The sequence below is a fragment of the Camarhynchus parvulus genome, chromosome 28, assembly GCF_901933205.1.
Source record: "Camarhynchus parvulus chromosome 28, STF_HiC, whole genome shotgun sequence".
NCBI classification, from domain to species: Eukaryota; Metazoa; Chordata; class Aves; order Passeriformes; family Thraupidae; genus Camarhynchus; species Camarhynchus parvulus.
Window position 1 is genome coordinate 1,420,919 of NC_044598.1, and position 18,744 is coordinate 1,439,662.

General features: G+C 46.4%; 1 protein-coding gene across 1 annotated transcript in view; it reads left to right on the forward strand.

The window, feature by feature from the left end:
* KDM4B (lysine demethylase 4B) overlaps window positions 1–18,744 on the forward strand; it is a 69,351-nt gene that overhangs the window by 27,369 nt on the left and 23,238 nt on the right. The window contains 5 exon segments of the mRNA XM_030966500.1: window positions 2,090–2,193; window positions 4,103–4,240; window positions 13,857–14,053; window positions 14,521–14,553; window positions 17,543–17,712. Coding sequence (XP_030822360.1) covers window positions 2,090–2,193; window positions 4,103–4,240; window positions 13,857–14,053; window positions 14,521–14,553; window positions 17,543–17,712 — 642 coding nt within the window.

The following is an 18,744-nucleotide window of genomic DNA, read 5'->3' on the forward strand; positions in this document are numbered from 1 at the left end:
CTAAACTAAACTAAACTAAACCTGACCTGAACGAAAATTCTTTAAAAACCCCTTGGATTTTGAGGCATTGAGGCCAAACCCTCCCATGTCTGGGCAGTGGGTTTAATCCACAAGGGTTTGGGTTGGAAAGGACCCTAAAATCCTTTCATTGCACCCTGCCATGGGCAGGGCCACCTTCTATCCCAGGGATGGGACAGCCACAGCCTGTTCCAATGTCTCACCACACCACAGCAGATATTTCCTGGCTGATATTGAACCTAAATTTCCCCTCTTCCACTTTATAGCCATTGCTCCTTCACCCTATAAATACATTCTCTATTTGGTGGTTTTCCTTTTATTTAGCCTCATCCTCCTTTATTTTTCAGTGCCATAAAGTTCATATTAAAAAGGAAGAAAAAATGAAAGGGAGGGAAAAAGAAAAGGAAAATGGAAGTGGGGGGAAGGGAGAGTTACTTTAGAGCTGTGGCAAACTCCCACCTCTCAAGCTTCAGGGAAGATGTCTGGCTGCAGAAGTGGATGTGTTTTAATTTGTTAGTGTTGTTTCTATTTTTGTTCACTTGCAAATGTTCAAGGAGCTGCCCAGCTAAAAAAAAGCTGCTGGCCCAGAATAATTAACTCCAAATCTCTGTGGTTCATCTCCAGCGAGGCAAGTGGGGTGGTTTTAACCTGATGATGAAGGTAGGAGCAGGCAGGGAAATCTGGAAGGTTCCACCCTGATGCAAAAGAAAAGAAGTTCTAATGCTGATTTCCCAGAAAACAGACAAATTCCTGTACTGCCTTTTCCTGCTGAGCACACTCCAGGGTGTCCAGGGGGCAGCTGATTGTGTGGGGTAAATGCAGAATAACTGGGATGAGTGTCCTGGGGCTTGGTGCTGTTCTCCTGGGCACTGAGCTCCCTGATCCCTAAATACAAATAACACTGGAAATGGCTGCTCAAAAACGTTGCATTTCAAAGCTACAGCTCAGTAATTTGCCAGGTTTTAATAGATGAAAAAAGTAATTTTTATAAGAAGTCAATCAATCAGATGACTTGTGTTCTGCAGACTCTGAAATACCACTCCAAGTCTGACAGAAGCAATAATAAGTTTCTTGCTGTTTGTAACTAATTTTTACGGGTGATCAATTTTGAGGCACGGAGATGGTTTGTGCTGTAAAACCAGGAGCAAATTATCAATGATCTGGTCTTTATTTTCATTTCCTGTCTCTGGAAGCTGGGTGGGTGATGATTTAACTCTGCAAAGAGCCAAAATTGCTACCTGGCCATTCCCCTGTCCTGTGCATCAGTGGGGAGAAGTTTACTATGGAGAAATGAGTGTGCAATTAATATGGAAAATGAATAGCTGAGCTGTAAATGGGCTCACTGGGAGAGCCATGGAGCCCATGGAGAGAATGTTAATGTGTTGCCATGTTATTGGTGCTAATCACTTAAAATGTGCTTCTTTATTAGTGGCTTTAATGAGAGCCACTTAAACTGTGCATTAAAAAGAGGAACTGCAGAGAGAGACGACAGACTGGGTAGCAGACAGTCATAATTTGAATTGAAATGCTTTTAGTACAAAAATATAAGTAAACCTGGAATCCAGTAATCCTTTTGACTTTCTGAAACCCCTTCCATTATGTCTCATCAATTAGTTCTGGTTCCAGAGCTTGGGTTATTTGTTTTCCTAGACTGTGATGGGTTTGAGTCCCTACAAGCACACAATTTGTTATGGAATCAGCCACTTGGAGGGAAGGACATGATCTTGAGGAAAATTGGGTTACTTTAGCTGAGCTGCTATTAAGGGGTTTGGGCAGTGTTTACTAATTAATTATTTGTGATTAGTTTTAATAACTCAGTGGCAGAATTTAACACTTGGGGGTGTTGAGGTGATGACTGGGTCAGCTCCTGCTGCCTCTGCCACTTGTTGGTGACCACTGTGAACGTGTCCCTTGTGCCACTGCCTGGGATGGAGCCTTTCCCTTCCCTGAATATTAACATTTTTCCCTTTAGGTAGTGGTATGTAGGGCAGGTTGATGTGGAATCTAGCAGGTTGTGTTGTTTTCCCAAGGACAGTCCTTAGTGATGCTCCTCCTTTGAATGTCTCCACAGGATTCTTCCCAGGAAGCTCTCAGGGATGTGATGCTTTCCTCCGTCACAAGATGACCCTCATTTCTCCCTCCATCCTGAAGAAATATGGGATTCCCTTTGACAGGGTAGGTCCCTGCAGGCTGTCCCTGCACAGCTCCTCTCTGTGAGGAGTCAGCCCAGCAGAGCCACCAGGGAATTGGCTTCATTTCCAAGGGCATTGTTGTGCTGAGTGCAGCCAGGGGTTCAGACCAGCTCTGCTGCAAAAAGGAGGGTTTGGGCTTTGGCTGAGACACTGAAGAGAGGAAAAGCTGTCACTGAACAAACTCTGGCAGTGAGGGAGCCTCTCATGTAGAGAGGGACGAGCTGATAAGGATGGTCTGGCTCATCAAGGGGCAGCAAAACCCCACTGGTGATTCAGAATCTCTTTTTGATTTTCTCGTGGATCCAGTGTGACCCAAAGTGGAGCTGGCTGTGCTGGTTCCCTGTTGTGTAAGTGTTCATGCTGCTCTAAGCCTGGAAGGATCCCTGCAGCTCTTAAGCCCTGATTTGAAAAGAGGGGTCATGTTTATTTGGTATGATCGTTTTAATGTGCTTATTCTTAAAGTCTTGTGGCAAGAAGTAAATCTCCTCAGCCAGGGGTGGTTACAGGGATTTGTATCTGTGCAGAATCACTCAAGCTGCTGCTGCTGCTGGCTGTTGCAGCACACGGAGCCAGAGCTGCCTGTGGATGGGGGAAGTGTCACAGAGGCCTGCTCCAAACTGGTTTCATGGAATCATGGAGTGGGAAGGGACCTTAAATCCCAGTCATGAGCAGGGACACCTTCCACTGTCCCAAACTCCAAGCCCTGTCCTGAAACAGTGGAGGCTGTTATTCCCAAACAGGGCACAAGTGCCATTTTTCCTGAGGAACAGAGATAGTATCCCTTCATACAAATCCTTGGCAGATTTCAATGAAGTTGAAATAGGCAGCATTTATAAATCTCTATAATGCTGTTCTGGAAAAAAAGAAACAGATCAATACTAGGGCTTTTTAATAATTAAAAATGTGTATTTCTGTAATCTCCTATTGATTTCTCCATTTATTTCTCAAGAGCTTGCAGAAGTCTGTAAATTTGGGGCTTTCTTCGTGAGTGGCAGTTTGTGCTGGCTTTCCTTCAATAGTTATTACTTTTCTGCATGGCCTATCCATCATCTGGAGTGTTTTCTAATTTATTGTGGGATAATGTTGACAGCAGTGCCATGGATGATGTGGGCTTGAAATGGAGACATCAGGATGTGCATTCACTGACAGGAACATCATCTGTCCATCTCCTGGAGCCAGCAGAGTGGCACTGCTGGGGTTTGTGGAGGGGATGGATGCAGGCTGGACTTCAGCACCTCCTCCTGAAATCCTGCAGGAGCTTCTTGTGTATCACAGCAGCCTTTATTCCCTCTTTCTTGAATTATTCTTCTCATGTCAATGCCATCTGCAAGTTCAGATGTTGGCCCAGCCGAGGGGGAAGTGTTTGAACTTCTGTGTGTTTCCATTTTGCATTTGGCCCATCCTTGTGTTGGGACGTGCAGTCCCCTGGAGTCTCTGTGGGCTCAGAGCTGCTGGGGTGTGGGCTGTGGCTGTGGGAAGGAATCCAAGCAGAGTTCTTGGCCTGTGACAGCTGTGAGAGCTCTGTCAGCACTGCTGGTTGGAAGGACAGGGAAGGTCAAGCTTGCCTCTTCCATACCCCATGGAGGGGAGGTGCTGCATTGATCTTTTGGAATGTTGCAGCCTGAGACCCCTTTGTAACTGGAGCCTGCAGGTGTAAATAGTTCAGGTCATGTGACCCCTTTCCATCCACTGTTCTGAGTTTTTCCCTTAAGAGAAACCCTTGAGTATTCCTGCAGTTCACCAGGAGAGTTCCAGGCTCAGCCAGGAGCTGCTCTGCTGAGCCTCCAGTGGGAAGAGATTTCATCAGCGGGGCTTTTTAATGGGTCTCTGTTCTCAAGCTGCTGCATTAAGTGACCTGTGGGGTGTCTCCTCCTTTTTCCTTTGCTTTGCAGATCACCCAGGAAGCTGGGGAGTTCATGATCACATTTCCCTATGGGTACCACGCTGGCTTCAATCACGGCTTCAACTGCGCCGAGTCCACCAACTTCGCCACCCTGCGCTGGATCGACTACGGCAAGATGGCAACACAGGTGGGCAGCTGGGAGGGGCTGGGGCACGTCTGGCACCCACAGCCATGCCCCCTGTTTGTCCTCATTCCTGAGGAGAGCACAGAAACTGCCTCTGCTTTGGGATGTGCTCTCTCACTGTCCCACGTTGCTGGTTTTGCCTCACGGTAATTTGTTTTCACGGAATTCACAGAATTCCCAGAATTCACAGAATCACTGGGTTGGAAGAGACCTGAAAGATCATGGAGTCCAACCCAGCCCCAACACCTCAAATGAGCCCTGGCACCCAGTGCCACATCCAGGCTTTGTTAAACACACCCAGGGATGGGGACTCCACCACCTCCCCAGGAAAACCATTCCAGTACTTTATCACCCATCCTGTAAAACACATTTTCCCAATATCCAACCTGCATTTCCCTTGCTGCAGCTCAAGGCTGCGTCCTCTGGCTCTGTCAGTTCCTGGAGGAAGAGCCCAACCCCACCTGAGCACAAGCACCTTTCAGGGGGGGTGTACACAGTGATGAGGTCACCCCTTTTTTCCAGGCCGAGCACCCCCAGCTCCATTTTATTCTGAGGGTGTAGGAATGGCTTTCTCAAGTGCTGCATTCAGGTTCTGAACAGGTTGTTTTGGGATTGGTAGGGTGGAATTAGTTTTCTGGTGCATCCAAACTGCGTTTCACAGTGAATAAGGTGACTGATGTAACTGAGCACAACTCATTAGGTACACACTGGAGGGGAAGGAATAAGCTGGAAATACTTTTAAGCTTTAATAACACTATGGTAATAACACTGAAAATACCTGAATTCCTCTAATCTGTGCACTCAGTTAAGTTTGGAGAGTTATGTTTGTGTGGTTGTTTCTCATTAGGGCAGGTTCCTGGTGTACTTTGGTTTGTGACAGCTCTCCTGGTTTGAAGTTTGCAGAATAACTGACCAGCAAAGCTCATTCCCAGTAGAATATGGGAAGTTTTGCCCTGGGCAGGGACCCCTTCCACTATCCCAGGTTGCTCCAAGCCCTGTCCAGCCTGGCCTTGGACACTTCCATGGATGGGTCAGACATTTGGATTTGTTCTGGAGTTAAAGGGATGGTAAGAAAAACCTTAAACTGGAAGAGACCTCAAATCAGTGTCAGGTGTCTGAAACTCAAAAAAAACCAAGCAGTCTTGGTTTAAAAATGTAAAAAATGGTGTTTGTCTGCTGTGACCTTGTAAAGCAGGTTTCTGTGTAGTGAGTGGTCATGGTATTACACCCCAGAAAATGGGGTTTATCATGGAAATTCAGACAGACCCTTAACTACAACAGAGCCAGCAGGCACCACTCGAATATTAAAAGCAATTTTGGGTTCAGCCATGTGTTCACAAACAAGTGACATTTGGGAAGTGCAGTTTTAGATGGAGCCTCCATGCTTACATTGTTAGGCAGCGTAGCGTGAAATTACTGAACAAGCAGCAGCAGGGCAGGAGCAGATCTGGGGACACAAAGTGGAAGTGTGGAAGGAGATGCCCAATTTATTCCCATTGCACTCTGTGGCACTTGTCTGTTCTGAGCTTCCTGCTTAATACTGCTCCAACCCAGTGTTAATTAACTTGGGGTGCCTGGCTGGGGGTCCCAGCTGAGGGACGAGTCTGTTACACTGTGGGGCAAAGCTGTGTTTAAATCTCATTTGAGGTTAAGCAGGGGCCTAAGGATTGATCAGCTGAGGGTGTGCACTGGAGCTGCCTGCACCTCTGTGGGGAGAGAATTCCTGGAGAGACATCAGAGGAAATTCCTGCTGGGAGGGTGGGCAGCCCTGGCACAGGGTGCCCAGAGCAGCTGGGGCTGCCCCTGGATCCCTGGCAGTGCCCAGGGCCAGGCTGGACATTCCAGGACAGTGGAGGGAGTGCCTGCCATGGCAGGGGTGGGATGAGATGGGATTTAAGGTCCCTCCCAACCCACACCATTCCTGAGTATGTGATTTTTAGTTAACTACGACAGCTTTCCTCTATTTCAGAAATGGCCTCATTGATTTATACGCTCCCAGGCACAATTAGATTGTCCTTGCTCACATGCTGGCAGCTTTCGGGTTTTTTTCTTACCATATACTCATTTATAGAAGTTCTTGGGAAGTCTGAGCTGGGCAGAGCTCTGCAGGCTGACCAGCTCTGCTGTTCCTGCAGTGACCCAGGTGGTGATTCCCTCCTTTCCTTGGGCTGCCAGCACAGCTCTCTAGTCCTGCCTGCCCTCAGGAGAATGGGGTCAAGGCCAGGTTCATAATTAGCCAGTTGTACTGTTCTCCTGGACATTATCCTGGGGAGCAGATTTGGGTTGTGCTCTGCTGAGAGCTCTGTGGCAGTGGTGCAGTGCAGGGGAGGCAGGTAATGGTTCACCTCAGAGAGCAGAGCTGTGCTAATTGCCTGCCAGATGGGTGCAATGTTCTGCATCCCACAGAGAACCTGTAAAAAATACAGAATAACCAGCCTGGATGTAAAGATCAGCTGCTGAGACACTGGTCCTGCTCTAATTGTAGAACAAGTGTCAGGATTAGCAAAAAAAAAATAGCAATGGCTGCAGAGTAGTGTGGGAAACTAACAGTGGGTAAATCCACTTGTATCTGTAAATGAGTAACCAGGATGGGCAGATCCTCAGAAATTCCAGTGGAAATTGGTTTGGTGAATACCAAGTGAATAATCTGAGCTGTCCTGTTTGCTTCAAAGGTTTTTGAGAATGTGGAGTCTTTCTCTCCTTGGGATTTTAGTTGGAACAGGTGCTTTTGCCACTTGGGTCTGATTTGCTGATCCTCCTGCTAATTGCTCCTCCAGCCTCAGTGCTGAGAGTGGTTTGTGACAGACAAATTCCACAAATTGTCTTTTGTGATGTGCAGAAGTCTTCAGGACTGGTTCTCTGTGCTCTCAGCCAGTGTCAGGTCCAGAGGAAGGGTCTGGATCCTTCACAGCCTTGAGGGTGCCCCAGTGGGAGGTGGGTGACCCCATCCAGCTGGACAGGGCCCAGAAGAAATAACAGCTCTTAGCTGTTGATGGAAATGTCTCCATCTGCCCTGGAGGAGCCTGGTGCTGCAGCTGAGTCCCTCCCAACCAAGGTGACTCTGAGGCCAAGCTCAGCTTTCCTCCTGCACCTGATCCTGGGCTAAAGCTGAGCAGCAGATCCTTGATCAGGGATGGAGAGACCTGCAGTGATCCTGGGCTAAAGCTGAGCAGCAGAGAGACCTGCAGTGATCCTGGGCTAAAGCTGAGCAGCAGATCCTTGTTCAGGGATGGAGAGACCTGCAGTGATCCTGGGCTAAAGCTGAGCAGCAGATCCTTGTTCAGGGATGGAGAGACCTGCAGTGATCCTGGGCTAAAGCTGAGCAGCAGATCCTTGTTCAGGGATGGAGAGACCCCCAGTGATCCTGGGGCTGCCAGGGCTGGTCCCATGTGCTGCCAGCAGCCCTTCCCAGGGGCCTGCTGTGGGCTCATCCCATTCCAGACCTTGCAGAGCTCTGGCAGGGAATGCTCCTGGGAGCTGCAGTCCTGTTTGGTGATGTGGTGTCACTGTCACACTGCAGCAAAAAGAGACAGGAGAAGGGAGTTCAGAGGGGTTTTCACAGCCCTGGAGATCCTGGCACAACGTTTCAGAGTCAGCTGTAATCCAAATATTTGCTTTGGACTTCAGCATTCCTGATTCAGCTGAGGAGGAATGGGTTTATTTGTATATACTACAGTTAATGTTTGCCTGCATAGGCAGAGTTTAGGAATTAGGGAGAAATATTTCCCTTTGTTCTCTGTAGTTGCAGTTCCTCAGCCATTTGTCTTCCATTTGTCATATTTTTTTTCTGTTTGGTTGTTGAAAAAAGCTGGTGAGTGAAAGGCAGGAAATTATAATTTTCATTCCTTACTATATTTTTTATTAAATTTCTTTTTATTTTGCACCATGAGCCTGCAGTTCCTGCCTGGCTTTTTGTTTCTGAAAACCCTTGGATAGCACCAGCAGAGATTTTTAACAGCTGTGTCTTTGCCCAAACAACCCTTTTAAAGCAGGGGCTTCAGGAAAGTGCCCTCCCTGTAGTCACAGTGGCCTGTGAGCCTCCTGCTATTCAGAGACCCTTTCAGAGTTTTAGCAAAAATTCAAATCCCAGCTCAGCTTTTCTATTTCTTTGGCAAACTGGACTGAAAATAAATGGATGGGAGTGGAACAATCTCTGCGCTTTCCTTTCAATTAAGTGCAGCCACTCCTGGAGAAGGTCTGGGTTCCTGCTGGCTGCCACTTTCACACCTTCCTTTATCTCCTGTTCACTCCAGAAAAACTGCTGGAATTCTCTCTCTCAACATAAACCAGGGTCAGGCTGCCCCTCCTGCCCAGGTCAGGCATTTTGGGCTCCAAATAAACAGCTTTCACCTCATCCCAGGATCCTTTACATGGCTTGTTGCTTCTAAACCTTCTGCTCACTCTTTTTTTCTGCACTGTATATGTAATATAGAAATCATCTCAAATTTACACTTGGAATATCTGTGATTTAATGCTGTCTAGCATATAATTTTCCAGCTAAAATTGAAGCTTTCTTCTTACTATTCACATTTTGGTAGATTTTTTTCCCTTCAGTATGTCTGTATTTCCCAAGAAAATAAAACTTGTGAGGTTTTTGCAGAAGCCTGTTTGGTAATACTGCAAAATTGGTCCCCAAAATAAGGCAAATCAGAGCTGTATTTTTGCATTACTTTGTGTCTATGCCTCAACTGACTCTAATTAGACCTTTTAAGCTTAGAACACATAAAAAATCTATTATGAAATAGCATTTCCATAGTTTATTTTTGTCAGACATTCAAAATTGCTCTTTTACTCTAATTAGACCTTTTAAGCTTAGAATACATTAAAGAAATCTATTATGGAATAACATTTTCATGGTTTATTTCCATCAGACAGATTCAAAATTGCTCTTGTACAAATTCCTCCACCTTTCTTCATACTTATTTTCTTGTATTATTTGTAAACACCCCTAATGCTCTTGATCCCGTGCAAGAAAAAGGAACTTTTACAGTTTTTTTGTGCTGAGGTGGAAAGGGGATGGTTATTTTTTGGAAACTGTCTGGAAGCTTTGTTTGATCAGCTCTTTTCCGAGCTCCTCTCCTGCAGTTCTGGCTGGGAGGTTCTGGGCATGATGTTTGTTAATGGAAAAGCCAAAGTGGGGTTCTGTGAGCAGAACCAATCGTGGATTTGCTGGGATTTCCAGGGTTGCAGTGCTGGGTGGGGTGGCTGAATGTCCCTGGGGGGCTCAGTGCCACCAGCTCCTTCTGGGTGTTGGCATGGGTTATTTATTGATTTATTTTATGGTTTATCCCAGCTCTGGGATAATGGTTTTTAATTTATTATTTATTACTTTATATATTTAATATGATAATATTTTTTTATTTTATTGGTTTACTTTATTTTTTATCCCAGCTCTGGGATAATGCTCCCAGAGCATTTCTGTGCCCCACAGATGCTGTGTCTGCCCCCAGCCCCACTCCTGCTCCCCAGGGAGGCTCAGGGAGCTGTGGGGCAGGCAGGGAAGCAGGCAGGCAGGAACGGTGCCCTGCAGCCAGGACAGGGGGGGTTCATGGCAATCTTTCCTAATGGTTTTGTTTGTGAGGCTCTGGAAGGGTTTCCAGTGGGTTTGCTAATGAGCTGGGTTGTTGTTGATGCCGCTAATTACTCTGCAAACGGGGGGTCAGGGCTCATCTTCCTTCCCACCAGCTTCCAACCACCAACATTAAACACACAAACTGTGCACTTTGGGCTTTTCCTCCTCCTCCTCCTCCAAGCTGAATCCTCATTCACTCACAGAATCGCCGCCATTCATCTTTCAGGAGCCCTCTTGGGCTGGCTGAGGGCAAGGAGAAGGAACCTGGAGCCCCAGACTGGTTTTTCCTGTCCTGTTGGATCCCAGCAGCGCACCTGTGATATGGGAACAAACTGGATTGTGGAAGCCCTGGTGATACTGGGGGCTTGTTTCTCCCAACAGCTGAAGTTCTGTGCTGGGAGTGCCCAGGGAGGAGCTGGGAGGTGTTGTCTGTGTTCCTCTGCTGCCTTTTCCCAGAACCACCCCTCCTTCCCAGGAACTTGCTTTTAGGCTTCGTTTTTATTGAAAAGCAGGTAGAAAGGCTTTAAGGAAAGATTTTGGTCTGGCATTTCTAAGCTGAAAGAGCTTCAATTTCGAGCACGTTGGGTTTTGTGATGGATGAATTTCCATTAAGGCAAAGTGGGAGGCTCAGCTGAGTCTTACCAACTGCTTTCATCTGAATATGAAGGGTTTTGTCCATGAAAACCAGTGGTGCCACTTAAAATATGTAATTTTGGTGACTATTTCTGCATAAGGAAGAGGCTTATTTTCCATTAACCTTTCCTGTGTGGTGGAGCTGCTCAGGTTCAGTTCAGTGTTAATAGTTGGGAATTGAGGGAAATATCCTCACAAAACTGTTGCTGAAGGTTGAAGTTGAATGAGTCTGCACTTTTCCATAAATCATTTGATTTTATGACTTCAAGGAGACAGCCATTTTATTTGACTGCTATTTTATAGAGACTTATTTGTGTTTTTATGTTTAAAAATATTGCAAATAAGATAATGGTTGTACATTGCATAGCCACAAATTCCCCCCTATCAGTCTTGGAGTTAGAATTGATGGGACAGGGCTCCTGGTGTGGTCACATATTTTACCACAGGCTCCAAATTAGAGTTTCAGATAATAAAATAATGAGGAAAGGAAGAATGTTGAGGTTTTAGGCTGGAAAAAGGTTTAATTGTGCATGTCCTTACAATATTTTTCCACGTGCTTATAGTTAATAAAGCCATTAACTTAGGGAAAAGGAGATGTGAGGCTGGGAAAAGCTTTCAGAGAATGGAATGAGTGAAGTTCCTGCAGATTTGGTGAATATGGAAACTCCTCTCTTGTTGCTCTTTTGGGTCTCAGCTGTCCTGTAACCAAGGGCACAGAAGTGACCCTAAAGCTGTTGATTTTTGTTTGGGTTTTTCCATTCCCATTTTCAGGGCTTGCAGTGGGTCCTTGGAGATGGCAGTTATGAATATTCTGTTGTTTATTCCTTTGTTTGACCTGTGGCTCTGCCCAGGGCTGGGGTCTGGGAGTGATGGAGGGGAGAGGGGAAGGTGCAGGATGGGATCTCAGGGTTCCTTGAATTTCTCACCTGCCATCTGGACAGGACATTTGTGCTGCCATTCAGTCCTGTGCTTTGGGTGATCACATCACCCTGAAATCCTTCTCAGGGCTATTGACCCATAGGAATTCTGTGAATTCCCAGACTGGAGCTTTTTGTGGTTCAGTTTTGTCTCATGTGAAGGAAATGAGGTTTCAGATCTCTCCTTACTGGTGGTGTTTTAGTGTTGACATGTTCATTTTTTTTTTCCTATGAAGTTTAATAATAGTGGAATAGAAAAGTGTTAGATTTGGAGGGAATTTGGGAGGATATATTCTGCAGAAATTGGGGTAGGGAGGGACAGAGATGGGGGAGTAGGCATAATGTCTTTTAGGAAATACATGTGTTTATGACCACAGTGAAACACTTTGAAAGAAATACAGCTGTGTGTGTGTGGAAGGGGGAAGGCAGGCTGTGGGACTGGAGATCATTGCCAGGAAACAGCCTTGCTGCTTTTGTCCTGCTGGAACGGAGCAGAGCAGGGAAGTGACTGCAAAGGCAATTCCTCACCCTTCTGGGCTGCCCCATTCTCCCTGTCCAACTCTCACACACAAGAACATTCCCTTTTCCAGCTGTGTTGGAAGCATCAGCAGGATCCCAGTGCTGTCTGAGGGAAGGGTATGGAACAGTGTCCTGGCCGTGCTGGGGATGTGGCTGTGACACAACTGCAGCAGCTGAGGAAACAGCACTGCGCGCTCCAGAAGGAGCCCCAGAGGAAAGGGGCTTTGTAAATTATTCATGCTGGCTGCTGTGAAAGCAATAGAATTAAATTAAAATTGAAATATAAACATCCATCATGGTAGATTTGTGGACAGAAAGGAGCTTGGCTGCTGCGGGGTGTGGAGGCCACAGTGCCAGTGCTGAGTCCAGCCCAGGGGCTGCAGGGGCTGGGGGAGCCTCTGGGGCTGCTGGGGGCTGGAAACTGCTCTGCAGACCCTGGCCCTGAGTGCCTCGGGCTGTGCTGCAGATTGAAGGTGTGGGGGGGTCTGTGCTGCACCCCTTGGGTCCAGCTCAGGGTCACCACAGGCAGAGCTCCCCTTGAAGCCATTTGTCAGCCTCTGAGGAGGTCAGTCCCCAGAGCTGTGCTGGGGATGCTCTTCTATGTTCCTCTTTTAGCTCTGCACAGGTGCTTTTAAACTTCCTTAAGGGAAATCTGCTCAGTCCCTCAGGCCAGCACGGATGGAGGTGCTGTGGGAAGCTCCTGCCTGGCCTGGGGTTGGAAGCCTGGGTGCCATCTGCGTTCCTGCCATGCTGTGGCCAAATTGCATTTCCAGCCTTTCTGGCCTCAGCTGTTTTTCATTAAATGGAGTTTTCCTGAAAGTGCCTGTCCATAAATGCTCCTTCCCACTCAGCACACTGGGCTTACCAGCACTGCCCCAGCCCCTGCACAGTGAGAAACAGGAGCTGGAGGATGTGGGATGGTGGAGAACTGTACAGAAGGACTCTTCTCTCTCCCTCTCTCAGTGAATTCTCAACTATGGCCATAAATTATTTAGTGATGGTGGTGAAGAGGGAAGGGAGAAAAGGGGGAAGCAGGTTTAATTTCAGGCACTTCTGCCAAAAGAATGGATAGAATGGTTTTGAAAAGGTATGAAGGAAAGGTGGAAACAAACCCCAAACCAATCCTGCAAAGTGGCTCCAATTACCTCAGCCTCAGCCTGGAGTTGAAAAGTAATTTAGTGCAAGCAAAGCTTTGTGCCATAGAGCAGAACCCCCAAGAGAGCTGTGGCTGCAGCCCCCAGAGGCACCTGGGGGTTCCTGGGTCCTTTTCCATCCTCTGCCTTCTTCTGATGGAGTTTATAAAGGCTGAGTCTTTGAGACTGACATCAGTGCCCAGGGTGAAATCCCCTTGCTGCAGTCAGTCTGTTGATCCATCACAGCAAAGGAAAACCACCTGTGAGTGCTCTCTGTGCAATGGCAGGGGTGTAACTCCAGGTTAGTTTTAATGAGCATATGCCAGTTGAAATGAATAAAGCGCATTTTCTCCCACTTCATGCTTTGGATGCAGGTTATAGTCACTGCAGGGTTTTTATTTCTTCCCTTTTGTGCAGGATTGCTGTGCCATGTCAGAATGTATCATTATGAAGTTTAACTTCCCTGTGCTCTAGGTCAGGCTTTGGATCCTGTAAGGCTTTTCTGAGTTATGAAGTGGTACCAATAATATCTTTTCAGCCTGGAGAACTCTGCCAGAGAGGGGCTGATGGAGGGAAATGGGCTTGAGGGCAGACTCTGGCCTGGGCTGGACCAGACAGAGTAATTGTGTTTAATGCCTGCAGCATGGGACTTGAGCAGTGCCAGTCCCAGGATCCTTTGGCTTGTTGGGGAGCTTGGAGGGAGAACAAAATCCTTGGGGAGGAGTTCTCCACTAGCCTTGGAGAGCGTTGGAGTGGCAGCTGCAGTTCCAGGAGCGGGCAGTGTGGGAGAGCTGGTTTTCCTCAGGCCAATGCCGTTTCCTGTGACCGTGTGGGCTCTCTTGCAGTGCACGTGCCGCAAGGACATGGTGAAGATCTCCATGGACGTGTTTGTCAGGGTGCTGCAGCCAGAACGCTACGAGCTCTGGAAGCAGGGCAAGGACAGTGCAGTGCTGGACCACATGAAGCCCACGGCCCTGAGCAGCCCCGAGCTCGACGCCTGGAACGAGACCAAGGCAGAGCTGAAGGCAAAGCTGCTGCGCAGGTAAAGCCAGAGAGGGGCTGAGCCCTGCCTGGAGTTCAACTGCTCGGCTTGTAAATGCCGCACTTCTCCACTGGAGATGGTTCGAACTCTTTTATTTTCTGCCTTTGTTCTTTTCATACAGCTCCTCGTGCCATTTGTCTGGGGTAATGTGTCCCTCGTGGTCCTGTTTCCTTCCCATGTTATAAAAGCACATGCTTTTCAAAGTGGGACACTTTGTGCTTCCTCACATCTCATCTCTTATCCTGGAAGACAAAAAAAATCTATAGTGAACATTTAGAGCTTCACTGATCAGAAAGCAGGAGTTTAAAAAAGCCCATCAGTTGCAAAGGGGATTTTATGCATGCCTTTCTGTGCTTCCTTTGATCTTTGTATTAATTTTCTACAAGTCTGTGATTTTTGTGTGTTACAGCATGCTTGAATTGAAAATTTGCATGCTAACCTTTTCCTGTTGGAATCTTGCTTTATAGGATAGGAGATGAGGAAGAGGACAACAAACACCGGTATGTGGCTTCCCTCAGCAACGTCCACCCCTTCATTCTTTTTCCTGGCAATTCCTTAAATAGCAGCTCTGGGACTCCTTTCCTCAGTCACTGAGTTTTTTGTGAAAGCCTCCAGGAAATCTTCAGGCCTTGAGGTTCCTCAGGTTTCACCTTGGTTTGGATTTCTGCGATCTCCATCACTGGAGAACCTCAACTGTCTCATGGCTCCTCTGGTTTTCCCTCTTGAGCTGCTCTCCTGGGCTGGCAGGGATGTATGGTGTCACTGGGCTGGGGAAAGGGAACTGCTCACTGATGGAAGTGCTGCTGCAGTTTTGTGTCTGTTCAGGTTCCTGATGTAGCTGGTGTGCACACTGGAAGGTACTGTATGAACACCAAGGATTATTTTCCCTCCCTGAGCCTATTACCCAGCAGAGAAGCCTCTGTCTCAGCCTGAGCCTATTGCAAAAGATCCAGATGCTTTTTTTGCTTATCTGTTCAGTGTTTCCTGGATTATTCCAGCATTATCCTGAAGCAGTTTTGAAGCTGTTCAATGCTCCTTAGCTGTACTTTCTCCTGTGCTTATGTCTTTCCAAGACATGGTTTTACTTGAAGCCTGACTTTTCTCAGCAGGATGGAGGGATGGGATTCACCTCTGCCCAAACCTTCACAGCTGTAGCTACTTAATTTAAGTCACTTTGTGGTTCTGTTCTTCAAAGAGTACAAACGCTGCTTTTTTTGTCAGCTCTCTTGGAAAATGGAGCTTTTAAACTCTGCAGAGAGGTGTTATTTTTTCTCTAAGGTCAGTCAGACTTGGTTACCTTAAAAAACCCAACTTTGTTTACTTTATGGCTTCAGCAAGAGACTGTTTTAGTCCAGTCCCCATTTCATTTCTGGTGTGTGAATTCTGCCAGACACAGAACAGCTTCACTTCTGGAAGTGCTCAGCCTTCAGCCTGTAGTTCTGGAAGCACTTTCTTTAAATGCTGAGCTTTCTGCCTCTCTCCCCCACAACCCCTGAGTGAGAAGAGCACTGCAAAACAGAGCTTTTTTTCTCTCCTGTGAGCGTAAAGCTCTGTGCTGTAATTTTTGCCTGGCACTTCCACACCACAGGAGTAAAACACACTTTGCTAAAACCAGCCTGTAACACTTGACTCAACTCCTCCTTCAGCTACAGAACGTTCCAGCTGCAGTGGCAAAGTCTTACAGCTTTATCTTCACCTCCCACCCTGCACTCCCCTCCCAGGGAAGGTGGTGTGTTCTTGGAATATGGGTGAAGAGCAGAGCTGATCCTTGTGGGCTCAGCCCTGTTCCTGCTGGTGGCTGTCCTGCAGGTGTGAAGGCACCAGCTCCTCTTGGAGGGCCACCATCTGCTCAGAGTCTGGCAATTAGAGGTCCCTGTGCATATGGATCAACTTGCTTTTCTATTCATCATTCAGATCAGGTGGAATTTTTTTCTCCCTTCTTTGTCAGTTTAAAGGCTGATTAAGGGCTCTTAACTCTGTTGTGCTCCAAATGTAATTAGCAGCTGAATTTTCCGGGCTCTGAGGATGAGGAGATGCTTTTTAGCTTTTCTAGACTTTGGGACTGATGAGTAAAGTGTGTTTTAGTCTTTGTCACACGATGATGGATGTGAGGCCATAAGGAAAATGCAGCTTTCAACTAAAGAAGAAGTGCCTACATGCTGAAAATGGGGAAAAATCACAAGTTTCTGAATCAGTCCTTTTGGAAAGGGAGAGCTTGTTAGATTTAAACCTGGAACCCAAGGAGAAGTTCTGCAGATTCTGTAAAGCCCTGTGCTGGGGCTGGCTGGGATTTGGGGCTGCACCAGTGCTCATAAGGCTCTGAAGTTTTGGCTGTTGCTTCACAGTGTCAAGGCTTTATCTTGTCCCCCTCTGTCCCAGTGGGACCCTGGGGGTGGCTGAGAGCTGGGGAGGGGACTCAGCTGGTCCCGAGTGGCCAAGGGGAAATTCTGTGCCATAAAATCTTATGGGGAGCAATAAAAACTGGGGGAGAGGAGGAAGGAGGGGTTTGGCTTCTGAGGTGCCTTTTTTGGGGACTGGCTGGGCATTGCTCTGCCTGGGGAGGTGGTGAGTGGGTTTCCTGGGCTTCTTTCTTTCTTTCTTAATTCTTTCTTTCTTAATTCTTTCCTTCGTAATTCTTTCCTTCACCTATTAAACTGCATTTGTCTTGACTTTTAAGTTTCTGGCTCTTGTTCTTCCAATTTTCCCTCCCTGTCCCTCTTGAGCAGTGGGGAGTGTCTGTCAGGGTACAGTTCCCAGCCCAAAATCTTGTCCTGGCTTCTGAATTTCCATTTCTCTTTGCATTGTGGCTCCTGTAATCTTTGCCTTAGTGGCATTGACTTGAAAAAGAATGAACAGCGTTGCTATTGCCTCGTTAGTATTTGTCTGTTCTTATTAATATGCATATTTTTTAGTTAGATTTCTTCAAGGCCTTGGACCTTCTGAATTTACTGCTGAAAAATCATAGGCTGCCTATTGATTGTACTGTGAGCATTCATTATAGTGTGTTTTTGGGAACTGGCAGTGCTGGGTAATGTCTCAGAGCTGGAAGACGATGTTTTGCAGACTTCCAGCAGTTTGCCAAAGGGAGGCACGGACAGAATGAAAAGAAATAATGGAATGGAGGCAGAAGATGAAAGAGAGATTTAAACAAGTTTTCATCTGTATTTTGAAATACAAGCAAAATAGATTGAAAACACAATTAAAATCACTTTAACTGCAGCTTGTGAGCTTACATTAGTAATGGTAGGAAAAAGCTCTTCAGGAAACCCAGACAATTAATGGCTGCTGTGAATGGATCTTAAATGTTGTGTTATGCAAGGTTCATCTGCTCCCTTTCAGATATCTCTTTTGCCCTGTAGCTATTTCAGCTACCTTGTGTTTTCTCTCCAAAGAAGATCCTTTTGTTTTTTATTCAACTTTTTAAGTCACTGATGGTTTTCTATTTTGAAGGCTGTTCTTTTATGTCAAATCACACTTCTGTACTTTCAGGTCTCACAGAAAAAGGAGTCAACCCAGAAGACACAAAACAGAGGATCAGAAGTCTCTTGGGGATGTCATGGCTATTGAAACTGCCTTGGAAGATGTGAAAGTAAAAGAGGAGCTGAAAAGGGGGCCAGATCTGGAGGAAGAGGAGAGAAGCAAAGGGATGGAGGGAGAAGGTGAGGCCAGAGCAGTGAGGAGCTGGGGCGAGCTCTAAAACACCTCTGTGAATAACTTGTCTGCTGCTGTTGATTTCTGTTGAAATATCAGCAGAGTTTTCCCCAATATTAAAAACTCACTGAAATATGTCATCATTCACAGCAGCAATTGATTTTTCCCTCCCTTTAAGGATTCAATCCAAATAGCTTTTTTGGCAGGGCTTGAAAATTCTATAGGCTCAAACTATTACAGGATTGTAAAAAATATATATTATGTGAGGAATATTTTAAATTATTTCATAGAGAAACAAATAGATGTATTTTTATGTCCTGCTCTGAAAAAGAATGATTTGTGCAGTGCCTTGTGCAATTCATCTTTCCTCTTCCCCTCCCTTTGTTCCCATTTTTCAGAGACTGAATCCAGAGAGCTCAGTTTGGGTGGGATCCACAGCTGCTGCACGAGTCCCACTTGGGTTTCTTCAAGTTTAGCTGGGGCAGGGAAGCTTTTCAGCTTCCTCTGCATGAAATATAAAACCTTTGCTGAAAATAAAACCAGGCCATGACAACTCCAAGTCCTTTGGGATTCCTTCTGCACATCCAGTCCCCAGGCCTGAACATATCCTTTGTGCAGGGGGCTCTTTCTGTGGCACCTTTTTCTTGGCTGTGTAGAAAAGGTTGGAGTTCTTGCTGGGAAAATGCTGCTTTTCCCCCCCTGATGTGTGGAGAAATGGTTTTTGTGTCTGTGACACACTCACTCCCTCTTCGAGGCTTCTCCAGCACTGCTTACAGGGAATTAATTTACATCTATTGTATATATCCATTATTTGTTTAGCATTTGGAGAAACTGATGCTGCAAACTGTTTAGAGAACCTCGATAATGATCATAAAGGAAATCTGTGGAAGCTCTGGGAAGAGGACTGAGGGCTTTGTTCAGTCTCTCAGCTAGACAGTGTATTTTCTCTTTTCATGGGAAATAAGGAGTTGGAAAACCATTGTTGCACAGTGCAGATACTTAATTTCTATTGCCCTAAGCTTGAGAGCATCAGCAGTGTG